The sequence below is a fragment of the Arabidopsis lyrata genome, assembly GCF_000004255.2.
Source record: "Arabidopsis lyrata subsp. lyrata unplaced genomic scaffold ARALYscaffold_5, whole genome shotgun sequence".
NCBI classification, from domain to species: domain Eukaryota; kingdom Viridiplantae; phylum Streptophyta; class Magnoliopsida; order Brassicales; family Brassicaceae; genus Arabidopsis; species Arabidopsis lyrata.
In genome coordinates this window covers 20,974,892-21,001,609 of record NW_003302551.1, presented here as the reverse complement: position 1 = coordinate 21,001,609, position 26,718 = coordinate 20,974,892, and the positions used below count along the sequence as shown (strand labels likewise).

General features: G+C 34.5%; 7 protein-coding genes across 9 annotated transcripts; 3 read left to right on the top strand and 4 right to left on the bottom strand.

The window, feature by feature from the left end:
- The first annotated feature begins 8,259 nt into the window (after positions 1-8,259).
- On the top strand, positions 8,260-11,420 carry LOC9312767 (protein TRANSPORT INHIBITOR RESPONSE 1). Its single transcript, XM_002878443.2, is given in 4 exon segments — positions 8,260-8,928; positions 9,628-10,120; positions 10,235-11,024; positions 11,027-11,420. Coding segments are annotated over 4 exon segments (1,782 nt in total). The 5' UTR covers positions 8,260-8,461; the 3' UTR covers positions 11,059-11,420.
- Positions 11,421-12,514: 1,094 nt separating this feature from the next.
- On the bottom strand, positions 12,515-14,982 carry LOC9312766 (E3 ubiquitin-protein ligase MIEL1). Its single transcript, XM_002876652.2, has 12 exons — positions 14,797-14,982; positions 14,625-14,712; positions 14,478-14,534; positions 14,359-14,391; positions 14,190-14,267; positions 14,046-14,089; positions 13,922-13,962; positions 13,448-13,530; positions 13,252-13,343; positions 13,102-13,171; positions 12,996-13,034; positions 12,515-12,907 (listed from the first exon to the last, which is right to left on the bottom strand). The coding sequence occupies exons 1-12, from the start codon at positions 14,892-14,894 to the stop codon at positions 12,770-12,772; spliced, it is 861 nt and encodes a 286-aa protein (XP_002876698.1). The 5' UTR covers positions 14,895-14,982; the 3' UTR covers positions 12,515-12,769.
- Positions 14,983-16,128: 1,146 nt separating this feature from the next.
- LOC9312765 (glutaredoxin-C14) lies at positions 16,129-16,810 on the bottom strand. The gene has a single exon (XM_002876651.2). The coding sequence runs from the start codon at positions 16,677-16,679 to the stop codon at positions 16,371-16,373; it is 309 nt and encodes a 102-aa protein (XP_002876697.2). The 5' UTR covers positions 16,680-16,810; the 3' UTR covers positions 16,129-16,370.
- Positions 16,811-19,481: 2,671 nt separating this feature from the next.
- Positions 19,482-20,339, bottom strand: LOC9314557 (glutaredoxin-C11). Its single transcript, XM_002876650.2, has one exon. It carries the CDS (start codon positions 20,105-20,107, stop codon positions 19,796-19,798), a length of 312 nt encoding a protein of 103 aa, XP_002876696.1. The 5' UTR covers positions 20,108-20,339; the 3' UTR covers positions 19,482-19,795.
- A 2,329-nt stretch (positions 20,340-22,668) lies between these two features.
- Positions 22,669-24,395, top strand: LOC9314556 (OTU domain-containing protein 6B). Of its 3 annotated transcripts, none has more exons than XM_021024115.1 (3): positions 22,669-22,759; positions 23,169-23,269; positions 23,353-24,395. In XM_021024115.1, exons 2-3 carry the CDS (start codon positions 23,178-23,180, stop codon positions 24,239-24,241), a joined length of 981 nt encoding a protein of 326 aa, XP_020879774.1. In that variant the 5' UTR covers positions 22,669-22,759; positions 23,169-23,177; the 3' UTR covers positions 24,242-24,395. The 3 variants fall into 3 exon arrangements, with proteins under 3 accessions (XP_020879774.1, XP_020879773.1, XP_020879775.1); XM_021024116.1 differs by having other exon boundaries at positions 22,743-22,759; positions 23,148-23,269; XM_021024114.1 differs by having other exon boundaries at positions 22,671-23,269.
- A 482-nt stretch (positions 24,396-24,877) lies between these two features.
- On the top strand, positions 24,878-26,012 carry LOC9312764 (monothiol glutaredoxin-S6). Its single transcript, XM_021024118.1, has one exon. The coding sequence runs from the start codon at positions 25,447-25,449 to the stop codon at positions 25,753-25,755; it is 309 nt and encodes a 102-aa protein (XP_020879777.1). The 5' UTR covers positions 24,878-25,446; the 3' UTR covers positions 25,756-26,012.
- Positions 25,990-26,671, bottom strand: LOC9314555. Its single transcript, XM_021024119.1, has 2 exons — positions 26,507-26,671; positions 25,990-26,306 (listed from the first exon to the last, which is right to left on the bottom strand). The coding sequence occupies exons 1-2, from the start codon at positions 26,554-26,556 to the stop codon at positions 26,114-26,116; spliced, it is 243 nt and encodes an 80-aa protein (XP_020879778.1). The 5' UTR covers positions 26,557-26,671; the 3' UTR covers positions 25,990-26,113.
- Between the last annotated feature and the right edge of the window lie 47 nt (positions 26,672-26,718).

Genomic DNA, 26,718 nt, shown 5'->3' with positions numbered 1-26,718 from the left:
GTATGAAATATGAATTATCATAATGATATGCGTGATTCATATCAAATTTACATTTTTTATGATGTAAATATAAATTATAAGTTTAAATATGATATATATTGTGGTAGATTAGAACGCTATAATTTTGAGATGGCCGCTTCGACAAAACACAAGTTGTTCATTGTAAACGTTTTGACTTTTGCGTGTATGAAGCTAGACTTGTAATTCTAGTTTATTTTAGGGAATCTATAATCTATGATCATAGATGACTCGTTATTTAGTTCTCTCTCCTCACCACTTTTTGACATTTACTGTATATGTCATAATGACAATCTAATCCCTAATGTATCTCTCTTTCTCTTTCATGTCTCTCTTTCTCTTTCATTTCTCTCTTCGGTTTCTACTGCAATCTAAACCCATAAAAATTCAACAAAAAAATTAAAATGGTTTCAGAAACAAAATTGCAGAGAGCCAAAGCTGGCCGGATAAGCAAATTCGTGAGTTGTGTGGTTGACTTGTGACAATGGTAGTTTTAATTCGGCGAAAACAAAAATCAAGGGAGAAGAATAGATTTTGTCGGTGGAAAACGATCAATGTCACATTCGTCATGGTTCAAGCTGTGTTTAAAAATGATAATGGTCGATTTGATTTTGTGACAGAGAGAACCGGTCGATTTTGGTTGTCCCGACTTCGATTCCATGAAGGTTGAAACCAAGACACAATGGTAGTTTCAAATCTCGGTGGTAATTTCGAAACCCAGCAGAATTGTGAATGAATAATTTGTTAGCTGGGTTTTGATGAGGTTTATTGAGCAAAAGAGGGAAATTGGTATCATTGGCAGCAACGACTATTGTCTCATTTTTCTGGGTTCGATTTTGTTATATGGGTAACAATTTAATTAGCAACACATACAAAAATGCTAACGTATAAGTTAAACATGATAACTAAATTATCATTATAAATAAGTATGCTAATATATAAGTTAACGGTTATAATTAATTATTAGAGTAAATAAACAGGTTTTAATATAAATTAGTTGATACCAATCAAATAGTCAACGATTTAATATGATAAATTTGAGCATACGTTGTATAAGTTACATGTTAATATAAATATTATCCATATATAGAATATTTTACCATGTTCATACAAATATTATTCAGATATGTAATATGTTAGCACGTTATTATTTTATATTAACATATAATTTATAACTTATCGCGATACTAAATTATTTAGCATGTGTCATCTGCATATTATCATGTCGAAATGAACAGTGTCACCCACATATTAACCTTATTTTAATCAGTGGCATTTTAGTAATTAATCCAAAAAAGAAGGATATTTTTGGTTTACATTTTCTTTCTCTTTCCTACTTTTCTAATTTTCAAATTACCATGGATTTAAATCTAATTATTTGGTCAATTGTGGATTTAAATTAATATAGCCCTTTATTTTATAAAACAGGTTGATAAACTACAAAAAAAAAGATCATTTTATATCACTTATTTTGAATATTTGTATTACTTATAATTGATGTAAAAGAATTGATATAATTGATATAATTGAGAAGTTTACATCACTTAAGTAAATGATTTAAAAATTAATGATGCAAATAATTTACATCATTTTGTTGACAACTGATGTAATTATACATAATATTTGCATCAGTTTTTATAATTGATGTTAATTTTGTATCAATTACAAAAAATGATGTTACCTTTTTAAATCACTTTGTATAAATGATGTTAATATTTTCATCATTTATAAATAATTGATACTAAAACTAGTGTCAAATTTCATTAGTGATTTTAATAATTGTAAAATTTATAATAATTATTTTTATTATTTAATAAGAAAATTATTTTAATTATAATCTTATTCTAAGAATAAATTTAAACGTCAACAATATCATTCAAATAAATTATTTGACTTAAGATTTCGTGAGACCACTATACTCAATTATTAGAAAATGGGTTAACCTATTTATAAAGGATAGATTCTTATCCCTTCTTAAGAAGTTGTCGATGTGAGACAATTTAAAAATGCCTCCTTAATACAATTTTACATCAGTTTCTATTGATGTAAGATTTGTATCATTTTGAAAAGTGATTTTACCAAATATTAATAGATACATCAATTATCTAAATGATGTAAATATATATTTTGTATCAATTTTTTTAAAAGTGATGCAAACTAATAAAAATTCAATCAATTTATTTAATTGATGTAAAATTAGTTAATTATAACATCAATTAATATAATTGATGTTAGGTCATATATTTGCTTCATTTATAAATAAATAATTTAAAATAATATCACTTAGTTTTGTGATGTAATTTAAGTGATGCAATACACTCTTTTTTTTTTGTAGTGATAGCATTCTACAGAAAAAAATTATAGCGAATTTTCCACGAGACTATAATTTTGGAATTAAATATAGTTTCTTTTTATAATTTGGATTTACATATGTGTTGCTGATTGTTTTTCTTTATAGCCCGTACAATTACAGCTCTAATCACTTCAAATCTCTTTAGATAGAAAGAAAAAAACAAATTAATGCTTCATATTAAGTACAAGATTTAATTGAACATGAATCAAACCTAATACATTTGTCATTTAGTGGAACCACCAAACCAATACTCTAAAATATATTCATATTGGATTAACTTAATATTTCTTTACTAACATAGTATTTAATAAACCATGAGTAATAAAATTATGTCTGGTTCGTTGAATCATAAAAAAAAAACATGTTTATCTCATGGCCTGTTTTCACAATATATTAATTTTAGATTATGAGACAACGGCTATATACAAATTAAAATGGGGAAGATTTTTTTCCTTTTCTTTAAAGTCACAACCTGTTTATTAATATCAAATTTTCTAAAGACAATACTCTAACAATCAGCTTTAAAATTTCGAAAAAGTGTATGAAATGTGAATTGGATCGCAAATTAACAAATAGTATACTAATACTTACGTGAAATATAGAAGTACACTGTAGATACTGAGATATAGCCGGTGTGATGATAATTAAGAGATTGTGAACTTTGAAGAGACACGTGTAATGTAAATGATTATACATGCTTATTTAGTTTTTGTTTAAAGGAGTTATGATTGCGAAAAGTTTCCGTCAACGTTAAAGAACCCACCAATGACTTTCTAACACGCACGTTAGTTTTACTCCATTGGATAAAAAAGAGAGACTGAACATTGGACCAACTTAAAAAAAAAAAAAAAAAGACAAATGATAATAATAAGATTTGTGTAACTTTTGGGAAATTTAAATTCCCTTTTGATTTTTTAACTTCAGTTTCATTCAATGACTCTCTTTCTCTCGTTCAATAATTCTAGTTGACTACTCTTCTTATCGTCCAATGGCAAATTAAAAAAAAAAAAAAAAAAAAAGATGTAATCGATGATATATAAAGGGTTGGCAAATTTGTTATATTTTGATCATTTCGTTCAAGATTTCTTCTATATTGCAAACCCATGACACACTATTAGAGACCATAGAATAATTATTATATTTGATAAAGCAGAAGAAAATGTGATTGGACAAAACATGAACGGCAAGAGAAGACTCGACGTCCACCCCACCTACTCACCCCCACCCTACTTTATGGCCCCACTAGCTCGGCCCATTGGGCTTTCTAACTAATGAGAACATAATTACCGTACACTTTCTTTTTATCAGTTTGTCGATTTTTTTTTTGAATTAATTACGGGAATGGGCTTTTTCCCCAGGAAAATTATCAATTTAGGACTGATTGCAAGGTCTTACGTATTTAGGAATTTCTACTATAAGGGAAAAGACATTTTTACCCTCCCCTTCTCACATCCTCAACCTCTGTTATCTCTCTTTCTCTCTTCTCGCCTCTGTTATCTTTCTCTCTCCCAAGCCAAATTTCCTTTTAGCTACACAAAATCAAACGAAATTTTGAGCTTCTATCTAATTTGGAAAGAGATTTTCACTACGACCTCGGATCTACGATTTCGATTCAAAATTTTGAGGAGTGAAATTCATATTGATCTGGGCACGTATAAGATACCGATCCGGTGATGACGATGATGAGATCCAGTGAACGAGATTGTGGTGACGCTGATTAGATCTCCGATGAGATCCGGTAACGATGACGATGGTGAGCTCCGAATCGATTATGGTGACGATCGCCGTCAAAGCTTCAATCGTCTCGCCGTGAAGAGCTTCAATCGTCTCGCTTGATTTTCTTCAAGATTTGTCAATTGCAAACATGTAATTTTTTTTAATTTGGTTTAGATTTAAATATGAATTAGAAGTTTGATTTGATAAGAGTTTATGATAGAAGCCCTTGGGTTTACTAAATATTATCCTAGGGTTTAGTTTTCTTCTTCAAAAAGCAATAATGGTTGTGGCCGGAAAATCAAAATTGTCATCGGAGAAATACGGTGGTTGTGGTCAGAGAAGAAGAAACAATGAGTAGATTGTACAAAAGGAAAGGATAGATTAGTAATAACACTTACTCAAGAAATGCCTAAAACGTGAAGACCTGATATCCATTCCATTTCTTAAATTTTTGGGGCAAAAAATGCCCAAATCAACAATATTCCCTTTTTTTTTTTAGCATCCATTTATCTTTCCTTTTTTTATTATTTCTGGTCAAAGCTTTTCCATTTATCGCTCCTTCATATTTTTTGCTAATCCATTTATCATTCTAACTTAAAATGATATGTATAGAAACGTCGGAAGAAACCAGTAACCAGAGTGCGTTGACTAAAGTTATTACCTACTGTCTTCTTCCTTAGAATGATGTGGTTTTCATGCGTAACCATGAACCATCCAATATCAATTTACAAAAGCTAATAATGAATTGCGTGACGTATTTTTGCAATATGGAGAATAAAATAACATAGAAAAGGCTAGAAATTAAATGCGGAAAATGTTACTAGTAAAATCGTGATTCGGAGGGACATGAAATAACAAAGCGAAGATATCAGAATTATAATTGGTCAGAATTTGACAAATCATGAAACGATATAGAGAAGAGAACAATATTAATATAAATGGAAAAAGAAGGATGGCTTCCACTAATGGGGAGGTCATTATAATCAAGACATAATCCAATTTAGCTTTTTAAATCACGTGCCACTTTACTTGTACACCACCTCTTCATTAATCGCATTATCACTCATCATCTATCTTACATCAAACAGTAGTATTAGTATTATGGAAAAAAAAAAAAAAACAGTAGTATTAGTAGGGAGATAATTAAGGGATAATAAACAGCAAAGAGCAAGCTAGTTTGAGTACGAAACCCGAGAGGGGAAATAAGAGAGATTCGCGGGGGAGCCATGCGTGGGATTATTATTCTAATCATATCCTTCAAATTAATAATCAATTAATCAATGACCTCTTATATAGTACTATAGTATATCAAAGTTAATTAAACTAGTTTCCCTTTTTCTGACGACATTAAAACTTATAATTAAAAAACTCAGCGTATTACGTGCAGGACAACTCAGCTCCCCACTTCTCCCATCTGACCTATCATCAGCCCTCTTTGTTTTTTCCTAATGATCTCTTTCTTCGTTACTACCTAAATTTCTGAGCACTTAATTACATTTAAAAAAAAATCATCGTATGTACTATATCAATTCTAAACACAAGTTCCGCCAGAAAATAATCAGAAACTAAATTTTCATGATAAATTTTAGATTTTTTTTTTTTTTGTTTGGTACAAAAACTAATCAACAGTACATTCGAAAAGAAAACTAGTAAAAAAAAATTTAAATAGTAGGGTAAGTGGATCAACGGTCAGGATGAGATAGATAGAACAGTTTGATAATGTGACAAGTTTTTTAGTTAGGAGAGGACAGACCTATCAACTCCATGCTCAGACACTGCAAAGCCCATCATTCACTGTTTCTCTCTTCTTCTCTTTTTTTTTTTCTTTATAATACTCTTCCTTCTATGTACTACTAATTCATATTCCTTCTGTTTTTTAATAAGTGATATTTTGCTGTAAAAAAAAAAAAAAAAAAGTGATATTTTAAGTTTCTAATTTTGTTCTTAAGTAGATGATGTTATCAGTTTTCAATACAAAATTAATTATTTTATTTATTGATTTTGATGATTTATATTCTGTAGATTGTTTTTTTATTGGTTGATTAGATAATAAATAATGTTTTAGTTTAGAAATAAACAAAAATTAAATAATTTTTTAATCGATGTGTATTCTTTTAAAACATCACTTATAAAAAAACAGAGGGAGTATAACTCTCTACATAATAGTGCTACGCTTCATGAGAACTAGGGTATTGTCGTCAATTCATTAACCCATTTCTTTTCCCTTTTTTGTGATTAACCCGTTGTGCTTGCGACAGAGCCCGAAATAATTTAGTTTTATACGTTTATTACACTCAGACGAGTTAAATTAATTAATAACTGTACTTATTAGTATTATTTGAAGTCACGGTTGTGTATATATGTCCGTACACTGCTGTTAAAAAAAGGGGTCCCAGATCTGACGGTCGTGATTAAAATGCGACGCTGCACTTTTTTTCTTTCTTCTGTACTTTATTCAAAATTTTCAGTATCCATTCTCTCTTTCTTTTTTCCTTTTATTTTCTCTACTCATAAAAGTTGTTCACTTTAAATTATTGGATACTTCCCTCACATTTACTGTTTGCACAATACTTTCTATTTTAATTAAACATTATTCAGCCCAAAACCATACAAATCATGTTTTATCCAATCCCACAAATTATACTCAAAAACCCTGATTCATGTTATGTTAAATCATCATTCAACTGTCTTTTTATTAACACTTTAATGCTATGAGAAAGGATACAATTTAGTCAAATTTATTACTACTAGACTAGATTTTAATCCGCGGTACACCGCGGGATGATTTAATTTTAAAGTTAGTATAAAAATATTTTGTAAAATGTATCTCCTTATAACATATTTATTTATATTATAGTTTACAATTGTTATTAAGTAACGGTATACCACGAGTTCACGAGATAATTATTAATAAACTGAGGATTTAACCCGTATTAAAGCGGTATATAAATATTGATTCAAATTCGTCCGCCATATAAATCATTTCCGAAATATAACCCGTTACGTAATTTCTTAACCCGTCCTGTGATTTGTATTAAAAAAAAGGATTAAATCCGTATTGAAGCGGCGGATTAATGATATTTTAATCTTTTTATTATTGTTGATTCAAAAACCCGTCCCGCCAAACCCATCCCGCCAAAAAACTCATTTATTTTATTAATGTTCTTATTTATGATATGATTCTGAATCATTGTCTAAATATTTTAATCGATGTAGAACGTTGAACACACATTTTCGTCAATTGGAAAATATATGTCCGTTTTTAAAATTTCGAATCACAGTATATGCAGAAAAAAAATTGATTTTTTTTACTTTATGTATTATATGATGATTCAAAACAGTTAAAAACAAATCAAACAAAGATGATAGGAGAATCATAATTATAAATCTTAATCAAATCTTCTAAAAATCTAAATTATTAAATATGGAATATCCGGTGTATGAATTGGGTTAAATATAATCCGACCCAATAAATTTTTTGTGAATGAATTTTTAAAATGAGTCGGATATCCAATATATCCGAAAGCTTTTTTACTCACCCGTCACAAAAAGTGCTGCGATTATATTAGTATAGATTTTACCAGAAAATAGAAAATGAAAGTGTGATTCCACATCAAAACACATGATTAATTTATCCAAGCGGTGGGTAAATAAATAAACATGAAAATAAATAGTAATAGGAGGAGATAGATGCTCTCAGATTCCACATCAGAACACATGATTGGACGGTTGTGATGTCATCATAAATAACAGTAATAGCTTTTGTTACCGTCAGATCATTTCATTATTTTTTAACATTCTGTTGTGGTCCCCGCAATTTACGGGGCTTCCCCTCATATCCAGCCGTGCATCGCGTATCATTAGATTCCCTCTTCCCCTACACCTTACCACACCCTATCAATTCACCTTCTTCTCGCGATATTATGAGAGAAGCCGACCCCCTCTCAAATATCTCGTCCCGTTTTCTGCGGCTGCACAGTCGATAAGATAATCTCCCGCTACCATTCAATCGGACGGCTGGTATTTGAAGTTTACAGTACACGTGTCATCATCAGAATCGACAATCACAATCACCGAAAAGGGTCACATGGATATGTTTGACCATGGTTAACATTAAACCCAACCATAGTTGCCTTTTTTTTTTTTTTAACTTGACCTCCTTCTCCTTCCCGTACCTATCCTTCTCTTCTCTTCCCCACTCTCTCTCTCTTCTTCATCTTTGTTTCTGCTTCTTCTTCTTTGAAACTAGATTATCTCCGTCAATGGCGCCTCAGATCTAACCTTCGGATATAAATATATACTACTTGTTCAACTCTTCCTCAAACTTTTTTTATTGTGGTTGGATCATTGAGATCTCGAGGTTATTTGGGCGCAATGCAGAAGCGAATAGCCTTGTCGTTCCCAGAAGAGGTGCTTGAGCATGTATTCTCGTTTATTCAGCTGGATAAGGATAGGAACTCAGTCTCTCTGGTGTGCAAGTCATGGTACGAGATCGAGCGGTGGTGCAGGAGGAAAGTCTTCATCGGGAACTGTTACGCCGTGAGTCCAGCGACGGTGATTAGGAGGTTCCCGAAAGTAAGATCCGTGGAGCTCAAGGGAAAACCTCACTTTGCTGACTTTAATTTGGTACCTGACGGATGGGGAGGTTACGTGTATCCATGGATTGAGGCTATGTCGTCGTCTTACACGTGGCTTGAAGAGATAAGGCTGAAGAGGATGGTGGTGACCGACGATTGCTTGGAGCTCATAGCCAAGTCCTTTAAGAATTTCAAGGTTCTTGTGCTTTCTTCCTGCGAAGGCTTCTCCACCGATGGTCTCGCTGCTATCGCTGCCACTTGCAGGTATTCTTTCATCAAGAAGAAGATTCCCTTTTGCTTTTGGAAGAATCATAACTGGTTTGAATTAATAATAAACTGTTTGATATGTGATTTGTAAATTCAATCTTACTACGTGAGTAATTTGATCTGGGCATAGATGTTTTGCTGCCTTGTTCCTGCTGATATTACTCTGTTCTTTTTTTTTTTTTTTTTTGGGTCAAGATTTTAGCGTATCTAAAAGATAAATGTTTTAATCACGTTACTGAAAATTCTTATTATAGCCACTCTTTTATCTCTTACTTGACGGTGGTATATATCTATTTATTCCTGGATTATTCGCTCTCAGTGAATCTCCTGAGGTGGGAAATCTAGTCAATTTGGCTTTGTGTGTGTTCCCTTTTCTTTTACTTTTCCTTTTGTGGTTTCTTTTTTTACCTTGTTGGGAAACTTAGATCTGTTTTCGGATTCCCCTTCTTTCCTCTCTTTGGCTCTGTTTTAGCATCTCTCACTATGCTTCCATGTGATTTTTTTTAGTTATTTGTTATTGTTCTATGCTTATATAGTTTCCCAAAGTGATCTATCTACATTGTATCAAATACAACTTTAATCACAATTATGCACATGATTTTATTTATTTATTAAGGTCTCTTTTGTAGCAATGTTTATGTTCTGCAACTTGTATAATGTGGGTCACTCGATGCTAATTATGTGATTCTTATGCAGGAATCTGAAAGAACTTGATTTACGAGAGAGTGAGGTTGACGATATTAGTGGCCACTGGCTTAGCCATTTCCCAGATACTTACACATCTTTGGTATCACTCAATATCTCATGCTTAGCATCTGAGGTCAGTTTCTCTGCTCTGGAAAGGTTGGTGACTAGGTGTCCCAATCTCAAGTCTCTCAAGCTTAACCGAGCTGTTCCCCTTGAAAAATTGGCTACTTTACTTCAAAGAGCTCCTCAATTGGAGGAATTGGGCACTGGTGGGTACACTGCAGAAGTGCGACCAGATGTTTACTCTGGTTTATCGGTAGCGCTCTCTGGATGCAAGGATTTGAAGTGCTTATCTGGATTTTGGGATGCTGTTCCTGCCTATCTTCCAGCTGTTTATTCAGTTTGCAGTCGGCTTACAACTTTGAATCTGAGTTATGCAACAGTCCAGAGCTATGATCTTGTCAAGCTACTTAGTCAATGCCCAAAACTGCAGCGCCTCTGGGTGAGTCCATATTAACATACAATTTAACGCATGAGTTTTGAAATTTCTAGGTCATTTTACAGCATGGTATAGTTTTCTTATTATAACTGTGATCTGACTTATTATTGACTACAGGTGCTTGACTACATCGAGGATGCTGGTCTTGAGGTGCTTGCTTCAACCTGCAAGGACCTACGCGAGCTCAGAGTGTTTCCATCTGAGCCTTTTGTCATGGAACCAAATGTGGCATTGACGGAACAGGGGCTTGTCTCCGTCTCCATGGGCTGTCCAAAACTCGAGTCGGTTCTCTACTTCTGCCGTCAAATGACCAATGCTGCATTGATAACCATTGCTAGGAACCGTCCCAACATGACTCGCTTCCGTTTGTGCATCATTGAGCCAAAAGCTCCAGACTATCTGACTCTAGAGCCACTTGATGTTGGATTTGGAGCCATCGTAGAGCACTGCAAAGATCTCCGTCGCCTCTCTCTATCTGGCCTCTTGACCGACAAGGTTTTTGAATACATTGGGACATATGCCAAGAAGATGGAAATGCTCTCAGTGGCATTTGCAGGAGACAGTGACTTAGGCATGCATCATGTTTTGTCGGGGTGCGATAGCCTGAGGAAACTAGAGATAAGGGACTGCCAGTTTGGAGACAAGGCGCTTTTGGCCAATGCTTCTAAGCTGGAGACAATGCGATCCCTTTGGATGTCTTCTTGTTCCGTGAGTTTTGGAGCCTGCAAGTTATTAGGACAGAAGATGCCAAAGCTGAATGTGGAAGTCATCGATGAACGGGGTCCACCGGACTCGAGACCAGAGAGCTGCCCTGTTGAGAGAGTGTTCATATACCGAACATTGGCTGGTCCTCGGTTTGACATGCCTGGCTTCGTCTGGAACATGGACCAAGACTCAACAATGAGGTTTCCAGGAAAATCATCACTACTAACGGATTATAAGACAAATAAACGAGGTACATTTTTCATTAATCCTTGTTCATCATCCCATGTAATCGTGTTCCGGTTTAGGAACATGAGAGAGCTCTCGGTCGCCAATAATTTGATTCTCGGCTGCTTCATATAACCATCAAGCTCATGAGCAATGAATAAGTGGAGAGAGAGAGAGAGAGAGATCTAAGAGAGCTTTGTTCTATTTATGTAAGAATTTTTTATTGTTGTATGTTTGTTTACACTGAGAGATCCTGGTGGGGTATTTTTCTTAAGAGGATAAGAGATTTTTTAAAAGACAATGTCAAAAATGTAACTGTTCTACTTGTTTGGGACTCTTTTATCCTTTTAATTGTTTGATATCTCTCTCTCTCTTTGTTGTCTTTGCCATTTCCTTTGTCCGCTTAATGAACTGTTTGCAGCCTTTTCGGTTTTGGAACAGCACCCACTTCTTTCTTCTCAGGTCCCTACACTCTCTTTATCACCATAATTAGAAACAAGAGAATCTTGCTCTGTTTTTAGGTCTTGTGTTGATACTTGGAAGAGCATCATCGTCAAACCAGAGTGATAGGATACAATATAATGGAACTTTTGTTTTTTATATGAACGATATGACATGGGCTTTTTCAAATTTTCATTTTCCATGATGCCCAACACAGATACCATTTATTAGGCCTGGGCAAATAAATCGAACCGAATGTACCGAACCGAAACCGAAGCAAAAAAAATCGAACCGAACCGAACCGAAAATTTGAAAATAACCGAATGGATACTAAATTCTATAACCGAAATAACCGTAACCGAATCGGTACCGAACCGAAATATTTTGGGTAACCGAAATACCCGAAATACAATTATATTTTCAAAATAATTAGTTATATATAGACCAAATAATCAAAAATACTTGAAAAATATATAAAAATAGTAAAAAATACTCAAAAATAACCGAAATATATCCAAAAATATCCAAAAATACTCAAAAATAACCGAAATATCCAAAACTATCCTAAGCAAAACAACCGAATGGATACTAAATTTTAAAACCGAAAGAACCGAAACCGAACCGAAATTTCAAAATATCCGAATGGATACTAAATTTTGAAACCGAAAGAACCGAAACCGAATGGACCCAACCGATAACCGAACGGTTAACCGAAAGCCCAGGCCTACCATTTATATCGGTAATATTTTCAGTTTCAAATGTTTAGGGCAAGAACAAGAACTCTGGTTTTAGCTTTAAGGGGAAAAAGGGTAAGAAAGGGAGAGTATTGTTAGCGCGATTCCTTCTTTAGCTTTTGTTTCATATTTGTTTTTATCGTTTAAACCATTACTTTGTGGCTTTCCATTATAAAACTAGGCACATTAATATTCTATACGGCCCATTAGTATGGAAATTTACATTCTCAGAAATTGTTAATGTCTCGACAAACAGAGCTCATCCGAGTCTTTTATAGTTTTATATGCTTTATGAAAGGAAGATTATAAAATTATGTTAAAAATGTAAATTGTTTTGTTCTTATGTTTGAGGTCATTTGGTCTTGTTTGTATAAATACCGTATTCAATTTCTTTTCACACTTTAAAGTTGTGATTCAATATGAACCGACCAAACCCAATGGTTTTGCCGGATCACTTTATGCGACAAGCAGAACACCGAGCCCTATCGCTCTATGTTGGACCAATGACGGACAAATCCAATCAAGAAGAGTTCGCTTCAGAAAATGATCACTCTGTTTCACTCACTGGATCTTGTGGCGTTGAGATTCTCCGAGTGTTGTATGAACCACAATCACCGCACTTGTGTCCCAAAATGTGGAACATAGCTTTACTCCCCTTGTTGCAGTCATTGCAGAGAATTGAAACCTGCAGATAGTTTCTTGGCGGATGTAAAACCATGAACACAAGGAAATCAAACCACGAGGTGACACAACGTTGGATTTATAGACATTACCTTAAAGTTATACTCAACAGGCATCTCTGTTGCGCTTATCTGTAAAAAGAACGTTGGTTGGTCTTTACTTCATTGAAATACAACAAATCCAAAAGTTGATTATTACCTCAAGATCTAATAATTGCCACGAATGAGACATATCCAACATTGACTTGGAACAAATGGGGCATCGGTATCTGAGAGAGAGAACATTGGTAATTATAAGAAATCCAAATTTGATATTGTGAGGAACGAATGAGATTGATGGAGAATTTACTGGTTTTCATTGATCATTTGTTCGAAGCAATCAATATGCATAGTATGACCACATTTCATCACATGTGCGGCTTTTACCGAATCAAATAGATACTGCGAGGTTGATCCAAAAAACAATATGATCTTTTGAATCTAATCAGTAATCACTAACAATATAGAACAAGAGATCAACCAAAATTGATTCCATTCAAACAAACCTCATAACAAACAGGACAAGAATTTTTTGTGGAGTTCTCAATGCACGAGTGTTTATCGCGCAAGCCCATTGCATAGCAAGCTCCTGCAATATTTACAAGGGAGTTTCGTAACAACATATGAGATAACTAAAACTATTGTATAATAACTATCCACACAAGATTCTATAGTTAGAGAAAATAATTTATTTACTGTGAAACTAGTTATAGACTCATAGGCTATTAGACATCTGATACTTAGCTACAATACAGCTCGATAAGGCTACAATACAGCTCGATAAGGATAAAACCTGTATGTGCAACAAATTCAAAGATTTCATTTTACACTACAATTGTCACTTGTCGAATAGATTCTTATGTTCCTAAAGCACATTTGATAGAGACGACTCGCAATCTTAGACACCACCAATGTATCTAGAACTTGCTTTAAAGAGGAAAAACAGAATCAAACACATGCAAGTTGATAAAGGCACATACCACAGTTCTGGCAATGAAAGAATTTGTCACGCCCACCAACTCTGAAAATTAATAAAGACCACAAGATTAAGCTAAAAATATGACTGTTACGTAGCACAAGATGTCTATATCTCAAACACCTCACCTACAAATTCCACAGTCATCACAATGAAACTGTTCTTTCGAGGTCTGCAAACATAACAACGGCGAGATACTTTCAGGAACCAACAAAGTGACTCATAGCAGTTGAAACATAATCACATATAGAATGAAAGGATCCAAAGCTCACATCGTCGTCAAAGAACTTGCAGATATCGCAAAAGTATGCCCCCATATTGACGCCACAATTCGAGCAGACTTGGGCAACCTAAAATTTTGTAGTCAGGATGATTACCCAAATAAATATGAATTAGTGAAAAAGAATTTTTGCAGATAAAGAATAAAAATCATCAACCTACCTCTTGCTCAGTTTGACATATTGAACAAACAACCTGAAAAAACAAAACACAGAGAATCCAATTTCCTTATATACTACCTTAAGAGAGATTGAAACACAAGAGTGTGGTTTTAATCAAACCTGTTTGACGTTTTGGCGGACCAAATCATGTCGTTCTTTAGGGTCAGATAAAGAATTCTGAAACAAGAAAAAAAGCATGCATGTTCTAAAAGACTAGAGAGAGCAAGGTTCGTTGTTTGATTAAACTAGCAAATTAGGAGAGGGGACCGCAGCGTCGTTGTGGCAGTGGCGGCATGGGAAGATGAGATTGCAGCAAGGAGCTTTGATTTTACATCGTCTCTTGTAGTGCTCGCATCTGATCGATAACAGAGAAACAAAGAAGAAAATCAGGAATCAGAGAGATTCCCAGAAATCAATCGAATCGAAGGAAGATAATAACCCGAATTGGAATTTGCCAAAGTCTTTGTCTCTGGGAATCGAAGAATCTGCTGCTTCCATCGAGTCTGACTGGTGATTAGCACTAGCACCACTACCCATCGGGAATCTATTAATTAGGGTTCATGATCAGCTCCAACCTAATTACAGAGTCGGCCGGCCTAAACCCATTAATATATACACGTGTAAATTTATTATTGGATGTTCCCCATTCCTTCATTAACCGGCGGATAACAAAAAAAAAAAAAAAAAAAAAAACACACTTTGTTGTTTACGTTGCCATGAATGAACTTTAAAAACGTGTAGAAAGTTAATTAGACGGTCGATTAATTTTTGTAAAAATGGGACGTTTAGGAGATCATAGCTACGTAAATTGTTGGATCGTGGATGTGTTGTGATGAGATACGAAGAGAGAGAGAGAGAAGTGGGTATGCTTTTATCACGCGCCAGTCAGAGAATATTTGGATCCGACAGAGACAGGAAGTGAAGGTAGTTGTTACACGTCCATAAAAAGACTAGACTTTCCTTCCTTACCAATTACAATTAGATTCTCCCAAACAACTCGGAAGTTAAAGTAAAGCTATTCCACACATCTTGCAAAGCCCCCCTAGCTATTCCTCCTTTTCCCTTTCCTTTTTTTTGCCACCAATCATCTATCACCTTAAAGTATAATACTACTTATGCTTTGTTTTTTATTCATCTCGATCGATAGGTTTTTATACATAACTCTGGTTTTCTTATTTCATATATATATTTTTGTCGAATTCTGATAGAAATTATTGGTGTTTGTTTGTGCAAGAGCAATTCCATTTTCAAAGTCATCTTACTAGTAGTTTACGAATGAAAATCGAAAAGATTATGAAAAAAAGAAGATGAAAGAGAATTGTGTGCTTCGTTATCATGATATAAAGTGAGCATGGAGAATAAATGAATAACTGTTCCTAAAACATAACACTTATTTGTAGTCGTCAGATTCAATATTCATACATGTTCTTACGTATTTTGTAATATGAGATTGAGAGGTAGATGGAAAAATAAACACTTCTAGGATTTTGATATTGGACCGCTCGAGATCTTCTTCTACCGAGTCATTGTGACTTGTAAAGCTAGGGGTTGGGAAAATGTCATGGTCTCTTTGGTTTATCATATTTGTGGACCTATATTTAAATATCTTAATATACTCACTAGACACATTTCGTTTGAAACATAGAAATATTTATAAACGACCTCCTATTTTTCATTCGATATCATTATAAACGACCTCCAGATTAATGTTATTAAGCTCATTCAGAAACGTGATAATAGTCGATTAGTATTATAAGAAAGGCAAAAATTAAAACGAAATACAGTATAACATTTGATCAATAATTTTTCCATTAAATAGATAACACACATAGATCAGTACATCCACCGATTAGTTAAGCTGGAAATACAAAGCTAGCTAATTAATTTCTTAGACATAAGCTAAACTCGATATAAATAAGAACCTGATACACATTTACGTGATATCTTTCCATCATTATTCTCACTATCCAATTAACGTATACTAATTATCTTTCTTATGCATCGATTGTTTTTCTAGTTATGAAATGACTGATACGGCTTGATCAAGGGAACGAGAGAGCCACTTAGGTGAAGCGACATGACATCGTTGGTCGAACCCACGAGCTTGCCACTTACAAAGACCGCAGGAACCGCGTTGGCGCAGCCAAGACGAACTAAGGCCTTCTCAATCTCTCGGCAGTCAGGATCGTTGTCGATCTCGTGGATTGTTGGTTGAACCCTAAGGTCACGGAAAAGGATTTGCACGGCGTAGCAGAGACAGCATGAGCTTTTCGTGAAGATTACGACTCCTTTCTCCGATGACATTCTCATCACCTTGTCCATGGTCAGATTTTGATCTGAGGGCTCAGGACAATCGAGAAATTATGTATCTTAAAGAATATGTAGCTTTAGTGTATGTTTTTTTGTTCGTTAGAAGACTCGATGATCTGCTTGGGCTATTTATAGGAAGGCAAGTAGTGAAAGTCTTTGGACTGGTCGCTTTTTCTTTGAACAGGAAATAATTAAAGAAAAATTCAGATTCCCTCCGAAGAATTAAAGCAGCTTTGCGAGAAAAAGACCATTTGTTAATGTTCTGTTTTGGCTGAACAAGTTGTAATAAATAAATGATTTTTTTTTTTTTTTCTCAAACAAATAAATGATTTCTCTTCCTCTCTCTATTCCTAAAAGATTGATGTTTTAGAGTTTTCACATATATTAAGAAACAATCATTATTTAATTATTAATCAATTACTTTTTTATACTAAACATTTTTTAAAAACTTTGAACCAATAGTATTAGAAAACAGTTAATCATTACGTCTTGAAGTTTACGATATATTAATTTTAATCAATAAAAAATAAAACAAAAATCTAAAAAATCAAACTTTGTGGAACAAACTAAAACTCTAGAACATCAAATATCTAGGAACGGAGGGAGTATTTATTTTGAAGCTATAAAATTGAAAAATGGTACGATAACAGTAAATCAAGCATACGATTCGAGACTCGAGAGGTTAACGACTTCGAATCTCTGTGTCAGATAGATAAATGAACAGTTTCCCATTACAGAATCTCATGACAAGCGAGTGAAGCTACGCGAGTGTTTTCATGAATACTTAGCACATGGGCCGTATAATGGATGTGTCCTACGCTTTTTATGACGAATATAAACATATTAAGATCAGTACGTTAATCACGCAGAAAATAATTTACATATGTTGTCGATTATAGGATTTTGAAGAGACCAACGAAAAGCATATAGCGAATGCATGTTTGTGTCCCTTACTTTAGGTACAAGCTAACGTCCATATGAACGTCAATTAACAGAAACGACAATTAGGAGTGATTTTCATTTTATTCAATGGATAAATAATTGGTCACTACATAGTTTTTTTTTAAATAGGGCAATTCTCAAATAGCTTTTGTTACAAAATTTAGCACACAATTTCCAAAGTCCCAAAAATAACACAATTTTAATATTAAAAATTTAATATAAGCATTTGATTGACGCTACATGCGATCGTATTATAATTTTGATTTCAAATTGTAATTAGTTTTATTACTTTATATAGTTAGGCAAGGATAAAATAGTTACTAACTAATGCTAATTTGGAAATTTCTGGAGTATCCGTTATAATTGTCCGTATAACTTGTTTCACAGCTATTCAAAGGTATTTCACTTTTGATAAATATGCTTTGATATACCAACAAATAATAGACATGATTTTAAAGCCAAATACTGCAGAAGAAGCAATATGGGCTTGTCAATTTATCAAAGCCCGATTCTCCCTAGCTAGACCTCACTATACATTGAGTAAATAATATATCCTTAGGCTAAAAAGAAGAATGAATAAACCAACACCAGGATTTCAGCTTTCGGTGATAATATATCTATCAATTATATGTAATATGTAGTGAGTATTCCCTTATTAATTGTGTGCCCCTACCACCAACTTGCTTAAGACAAATATTCGTTGTCTATCTCACACTTACACTCATGTTTGATTCTGCTCTTGCCGTCTCTCAACAGGGACATATCTACATATATATATATATGTAGAATGGTAGACCGATTGCTAGTATGTATCGTTTGTTAAATTTGGGCTAATTCTGGGCTTCCAACTAAAAACCAATTGGCAATTAGTGGATTGGCCCTAACCTTTATATATTATTGATTGTCCCATCAAACTTCCGATGTGGGACTTGGATTGTATCTCCAACAATCTCCCCTTCAATCCAAGGACCACATGGATCTTAACACACCTCCTCGATCCCTCACTCGGACCGATAATAAGCGCCTTTCTCGGGCCCCCATTACTCGGGTTTGAGGTATGTCCGTATCCACTTTTCTAGGTCCACCAGAATTTGAACCTTGGGCTCTGATACCATGTTAAATTTGGGCTAATTCTGGGCTTCCAACTAAAAACCAATTGGCAATTAGTGGATTGGCCCTAACCCTTTATATATTATTGATTGTCCCATCAAACTTCCGATGTGGGACTTGGATTGTATCTCCAACATCGTTTTCATAGAGGATTGCAAAATGTGTTTACTCAACCATATTTTATGTATCGTAGAGACTTTAATAGCTAATTGCAAAAGTTTAGTTTGTACTTGTAATTATATATGTACTAAGCATCATAATGATTTTAGAGGTTGAAACATAGTTAGGGGAGATTTTTACGTTACTAAATGATGGTTAGATATAATTAAACATTTTTGAAATTGATCTCACTCACTCGATAAAATTTATTCTGGAATGCAACGTGAATTTTCACGGTGGCCACATGTTTTAGTTAGAGTTGTTCCATGTTCCGATGACTTATGGGTGGAAGCTTTTGAAGTGTATAAGATTCTCCCTTTTTCGATTCACCAAAGATAAGGGAACCTATAGTACTCACCTACGTGAATAATTCGTTCTTGATAAACATCCTTTGTCTTGTCACGTCGTCGATCTATCAAATCATCATACCATACTTAGCTATTAACTCTATATTCATTCGTCAGTACAATAATACTAATCTCCCCTAAGTGTAAATTGCTCCAACTGATGTCTTTGTAAGAGAACATATTAGATACCAAAAAAAGTTGAAAGAACAAAAAAAAAATACTAATCTTAATTCAGTAGTATTTTAACGAATGACGATTTTAAGATTTGAGTTTACTCTTAATTAATTACGTGGAATTCTACACTAATGTTACAACAGTGCTTAAATGTACACTTGTCTTTTCATCCGTACAATGTACGTACGTGACTCAACATACATATATACATCTATACATGTATATAACTTATTATACAATAACCTCCACGCGAAGGAAGCAAAGCATTTTAATACATCTATGCTCCTTCCCGATTATATATATCATATATGCGCTTTTAGCACTTCGATTATTGACACAATTACATGTGCATACATATACATATAGATATATACATACATGTACGATGATCGGACGCTATAACCAAATGGCCTTAGCGTCTTTAAGCATCTGCTTGAGCGACCCGTCGACGTGGAATGAGATGATGTCTTTGGCTGATCCGATGTACCTTCCTCCAACGAAAACAGCTGGAACCGCCGGGTTCGATGAGCCAAGGGCACGTAGGGCTCGCTCCATTTCGCGGCCTTCGGGGTCTTTGTCGAGCTCGTGGATTGCCGGACTAGCGCCTAGTTCGTAGAATAGCGTCTTGATGCTATGGCACATGCAACATGAGCTCTTTGTGAATATCACCGCCGCTTTCTTCGACGACAAATCTCTTATTCTCTCCATTTGCGATGATCAAGAAAGTTCGTAACTAAGTTTTGTTTTTTGTAATGAGAAAGGCTTAGGTTGTGTTGAACATATGCTTGGATCAGCTGTTATTTATAATGGTTATCGTGGAAGATTTTGGATTATTTTATTTGTGGGATTTTCTTTCTACAAAGATATTATGGATAAATATATGAATGATATACCCCACACTAAATTTGTATTGTTATATATATTGAAGTGCCCCACAAACAAAATTTCCTAGAAAGAAGCTAAGTTCTTTGTGATATAATTTTGGATAAGAAAAAATGCTTACCTGATGATTTCGTGTGATGGAGACACTTGTTTCTATTTATTTAATTTGTAATTTTACTTTTGAAATGGATTTATAGTAGAGATGGGATTAAAAGTTGTAAGATATTTCAACATCAGTAAGAAAATAATAGAGAGATGAATTATATAACCTTTCGGTCGGTGGCTGGCAGTAGCATCACGTACCCAAAACATTAATTTTTATAAATTTATATCTTATTCCCATTTTTCTATAGTGGAAACGTGGAAGGTTAATAATTTTCTGTAATGTGGCATTAACAAAAAGAGGATAGTTGATGCGTTTTGCTGATAATAAAGATACTCATGACATAATGTAGTTGACATTATTGTATTTATATTATAAAGTCTAATTACCTGAAAAAGATTAATGCCATTTCTAGACAAAATCATCTCGTATATGTTGGCACTGAACGTGGACGACAAAATCTATAGATGCATGAATTTAGTAAGAGGATCAAATGTATATGATAAATGATTAACAATTAAACAATTATTAAATGGTCTATGCATTATGTTTCATAGTTGTTACATTTAAAATAACAAAAAACACAAACAGTTTTAAAATGTCAAAAGTAAAGTGTATGCAAAGAGGAAAAAAAAAAGCGCAGGGATTTGGTGGTGAGTGGTGACTGTTGCGTCATCTTTGACATGGAAAAAAATCTGAGATAAGAAGATTATCCACATCTGACCCCACTCCACAAATACATTCATATGCATTAGATAATATATATATGTGCTCGATCGTATAGGAATATGTAATGAAAGTTATTCTTTGCATATATGATGATATGTAATGTGTGTGTGCAAATGAAGATACTAATCCATGTGTCGCCTAGTTGTCTTGTTTCTACTGTAACCCATTGGTCCATTGGATATATATTCCTTCTTTCTCATACTAATATCGAAATCGAAAATACAACTATTTTATTGAATTTATTGGGTTGACATTATGAAAAGAACCTTAGAGATGGTTGTAGCCATCTAGATACCGGTAGATGGTTGTAGCCATCTAGATACCGGTTTCAAACTATGTTTACCATGCAAAATGCCATCCTAGCTAATACTAGTTGTTTCATTAACATAATTAACTATGATTTGAAACCAGTTACAGAATTATTCATTTAGTTTATGTTATTCCGTCACTATACTGTTTATTGTCCCATTGTTCGTTTAACGTATAAATCATTAATGCTATTGAATTCATGAGTAGACTAATTAAGATTTGAAGATTTGATAAAAAGAACGCAATAAAACTACAAACATTTTAGTATCTTCTTCAATGGGACTTGCCCTTTCCAAGAATTTATGGCCAATATGCTTTAGCAACTAAAACTACAGTTTAAGACACTCTCCACTTGGCCATACGAGAATCGATATTTAGACAAAACATATTAATAATTTTCGTCTTTTTTTTGTTCTTTCACTTGATTTCATATTCTTATAAATATCTTCACCTAATATATATATATATATATATATATATATATATATATATATATATATATGCTAGATAATTATCTTTCCAATCGTCGGAAAATCGAAACCACCTGGCGGGTACCTCCTCATGTATAATCATAGTATGTATGTACATTACATTGTACATAAGTTTCTGATATTTATATTTTTAGGTCACAATATCGACCGTCCATAGATTTATCGATTAGATTTTTTTTTTTCCTTTTTAATAACCAAAGCGTTGACAGAATAATATATGATCTCCACTTGCCCAAGATTTAGGTTCCTCACTGATTCGATAAGTTTTTTTTTTTTTTTTTTTTTTGTCATCTGGATATTTTATTTATTGAATAAAGGTAAAAAACATACAACATTGGAAATAAACTTCCCAAGAACAAAGCCAACGGAAAACATAATTTCCTTTGAAACAAAGCTTTTAAACGAGTTAAACAAACTCGAGTGAAATAGGGCAACGTAGAAACTAATTGAACGAAAAGATCAAACAGAAATTCAACAGAAAATATAAGTAAGGGTAAAATTAAATCTCTCACTTAATCCCTATCCCAGGAATATTTACACTGATTCGATAAGTTAAATCACGGTAACGATGATTGCGAGAATATAAAAAATTAAAGTGATTGATTTCGAACCTCTCTACAAACTTCTAACCGACAGAGAGGGTCCGATGGATTAAGAAAGCCCACAAGACTCGCTTTGATAGGCCTTTGGGCCCAATAAATTCAATCTACGACCATTCTCGACAGTAGCCCATTTTCCTCATTTTTGTTTTTTTTTTTTTAATTATTAATTTTTGCTGCTTTTGTCGCCTGAAGCGTAAACCCTAAATAAATCACTAATCTTGGATTCTTCTCCTTTGGATCAAAGGTATGAACTCGGAACCTCTCTCTCGCGTTTTTTTATTTCATTATTTGATAATCGAACCAGTTACTTCAACTTGAATTTTGAAGCTCTAGATTTCTCTTATAGATGAACGAAGAAAGAAAATCCCTTGTCATCTGCTGCATCAACTTTTTTTTTTGTTTTGTTTTGGTTCTGTATATCCTTTAGTGGTAGGTATCAGTAAGTTTGGTGGAATATTGAATTGGAAAACGGGTTTGGTCTGGTTTCTAGAGTTATTGTGTACTTTGGATTTATGCTAAGTGTTGTTGTTGTCTTAAAGCCAACTTAGTCTTGAATGTGTCTGAAGTCTAAACCAAATTACGTGTTAGATAACTGGGTTTGTGGTATTCCTTGTCTTGACAGATTTCTTTAGCTTCTTCTTCTATTTATTTAGGCTTCTTAAATGGCATCTGGAGATAGTGTATCCCAAGAAACCCCCATTGATGCTTCTCAGGAGCAACATGAAACAGTTGATGAGATGCTTGCTCGCCACAGGTAACAGCATCGTTATGCTTTCTTTGGATAATTGACAATGCTTCTTTCTCTTAAGTGATTCTAAATGTTGTTGTTTATTGTAGGCAAGAGATTAAACAACTTCAGAACAAAGAGACAGAGATGAAGAAGGTAGCCGCAAAAGGTAGCAAAGCTGAACAAAAAGCTAAGAAGAAGCAAGTCGAAGAAGACGTTTCCAAACTTTCCTCAAAGCTCAAGGAGAAACAGTTGAAAGAACTCGCCTCTCAAGGTTTTAGCAGCAGCAGCAGCACCGTTGCCAAGGACCAAACGAATGAGAAAAAAGGAGACATCGACACGTTAGTCAGAGCTATAGCTGGAGTCTCAGTCACTGCTCAACAAGAGCACTCAAAGCCCAGCAAGAGCGTGAAGAGGCGCGAGAAACGGGCTAAGGAAGAAGCAGATAGAGAGCAGAGAATCAAAGAGGAGCAAAGCCAAGTGACAAGTGATCGTGTGGTCGAGAACGCAAAGCTTGAGAAGAAGCTTAAACCATTGGGATTAACAATCAATGAGATAAAACCAGACGGACATTGCCTTTACCGGGCTGTTGAGAATCAGCTTGCCAATCGCTCAGGCGGTGCATCTCCTTACACATACCAGAACCTAAGAGAAATGGCTGCTTCGTACATGAGAGAGCACAAAACCGATTTTCTCCCGTTTTTCTTGTCAGAGACTGAGGGCGACTCCAACAGTGGATCTGCAGAAGAGCGGTTTGAGAAATACTGCAGAGAAGTCGAGTCAACCGCGGCTTGGGGCAGTCAATTGGAGCTTGGAGCGTTAACACATTGCTTGAGGAAACACATAAAGGTGTATTCTGGGTCGTTTCCAGACGTTGAAATGGGCAAAGAGTATAAATCCGGCGATGACTCGAGTCTCTTGTTATCGTATCACCGACATGCTTTTGGGCTCGGGGAGCATTATAACTCCGTGGTGCTCGTCCACAACATCACCGGATGATGAACTTTATCTCAAGCTATAAGAAAAGTACTTTTGTATCAAAAGTTTACTGAAAATCTTTCTTCTTTAATGTTTGTTGGATTTGAGAGAGAACCAATCTGTAACTTCAGTTTTTGATTTGGTTACAAGGCGAAGCATAATCTATTTCTACACAGTTCCAGGTTTTTCATTACACAACACGAATGTTGTACGGAGAAAATGACTCGAAGAAACATATGACCTTTGAACAAGTTTGCGAGCCAATTTGGCAGAGACAGTTCTCGAGTTCTGAAAGGAATATTAACGTACACAAGTTGTTCCTTCCGAATCTTGAGATTTTATCACCAAAAGAAGAAAATTATGACGAATCTATGCTTATTATCACCCATAAATTTTGCTAATTCAATCGACACATGGCCTTATCACGAATCTGCCAAAGATTCTTCATTTCTGTAGATTTCCAAATCTGGTGTCAGAATCATGCTTTCCTGTTAAATTCTGCTTAAATTTTGTATTTTTGGAAGGTTGAAAACGCAATGAACATGGATTCTCTTCCTCATAAGTCATAAGTCAATGCAACAACAACAACAACAACAACAACATAGACTCTTAAAAGTTAAGACCAACTTCTCACATTTAGATAAGTTGTGATTCAAACTCGAAAAATGGTTTTGACAATAGTGTAAAAGCTAAAGTAAGAACTGTGTTGGATCACTTACTTGCTCTATAGACTCCTAGTCACACAAGCAGAAAAGTATCTCAAAGACGATCCTTTTTGTTTGTTTTTCTTGCTTTCCGTTTCTTTAGAGCCTGAAACTTGTGGGAAATCTATGGTTGCTTGAAAAGATAAGCATCTAACTGGATAATCCATAATCCAATCTCCACCTCAGTGGATGCATCAAAAGCAAAAGATTTTGCCGAAAAAAGAAAAGCACTATAGAGTTTACATGAACTGTATATGCAACTTGGATCTGATATCAAAAAAACGAAAGAATCTAAGTTCATGCAGTTTTTAGAGAACGCCAAAGGGCAGATCACTAGGAGGGAAGTAAAGTAAGTGACAAAGATCTGATTTATGCAATCTTAACATCCTCCACGTATCCAACTCTATAAATAGGCTTACTTTGTGTAGCACCAAAGCAAAAACAAACATAAAGATCCTTGAGTTCCCTCTCACACAGTCACACTAAGTCCTACATTTGTATCACATTTTTATATACATCAAAATGGAAAGCGTTGGAAGTTTAGTTGCAGACAAACCAGTGGTGATATTCAGCAAAAGCTCTTGCTGCATGAGTCACTCAATTCAAACACTGATCTCAGGGTTTGGGGCGAAGATGACAGTCTACGAGCTAGACCAATTCTCAAACGGTCAGGAGATCGAGAAGGCATTGGTACAGATGGGGTGTAAGCCAAGTGTACCAGCTGTGTTCATAGGGCAACAGTTAATCGGTGGTGCTAACCAGGTAATGACTCTTCATGTCAAGAACCAACTGGCCGCGTTGCTAAGAAGAGCCGGAGCCATATGGGTGTAACAGAAGACAAGAGAGTCCAAATGCAAACTAGGATAGAATAAGATGAGAATGATATATAGTTGTTTTGCTTCTTCTTAAATTTTCGGGTTTGGAGTCTCTACCATGCACGGATATGTTTTCAACAAGTGCAACTCTGTAGTTTACACAAGTCTAGTGCTAAGATCAAGAACTTTGTATTCTCAGTTACCATACTTGTTATATCAATCAATGTAAGCTAAGAAGACTTATCAGCAATAAAAGAGAAAGATTTGCTTTTTCATTGAGCTCTAAAGATTGTTCAACAAAATGAAAGGCCTTTATTCATCATCAGCCATGAACACAAAGAAGAAAACAAAAGTAGAGATTTTTACTCACTTCTTCACTTGTAAAGGTAATCTTTTAAAAGGCCATTTGCATGCTCAACCTCAGAATGTCTTCGCCAATTATCAACTGCTCTAGAAACTGTAGCTTTTGCCTCTCGAATCTCTTGAGCCGAGAACTTGTGCTCTATGATTCCCAAAGGTCCAGGTTGCAGAACATTGATCACAGTTTCAGCTTCTTGCTCAAGCTGCCTGTAAAATGAAACCTTAGTATGTCAACATAAACGCACAAAAATCGATATACAATCTCTTGTTAAACGGAGAAAGATGATGCAAGCATTACCCAACCTAAAAGTTGTAATCGAAACGACAGAAAAAACTCTTCTTTTTATCAGTCAATTCTTCAATATTATCGCAGTAATACAAGGAAGAGAAGAAAACAATGGAGGAACCTTAAGATCCCGGAGAAGGGTAAGGCTCTAGCGATCCTGTAAATCGACATCGTCGCCGGAGGAAGAGATGAAATTGAGTCACCGATTAGATTGATTTTTTTTATTTAATGAAAACTAAACTTCCGGATGTATCAGAAGTTTCAGTTTTGACTTCACATCCTTTGGGCCATGGAGCTACTAACAAGGTGAAACCGAGAATGTAAATTATAATG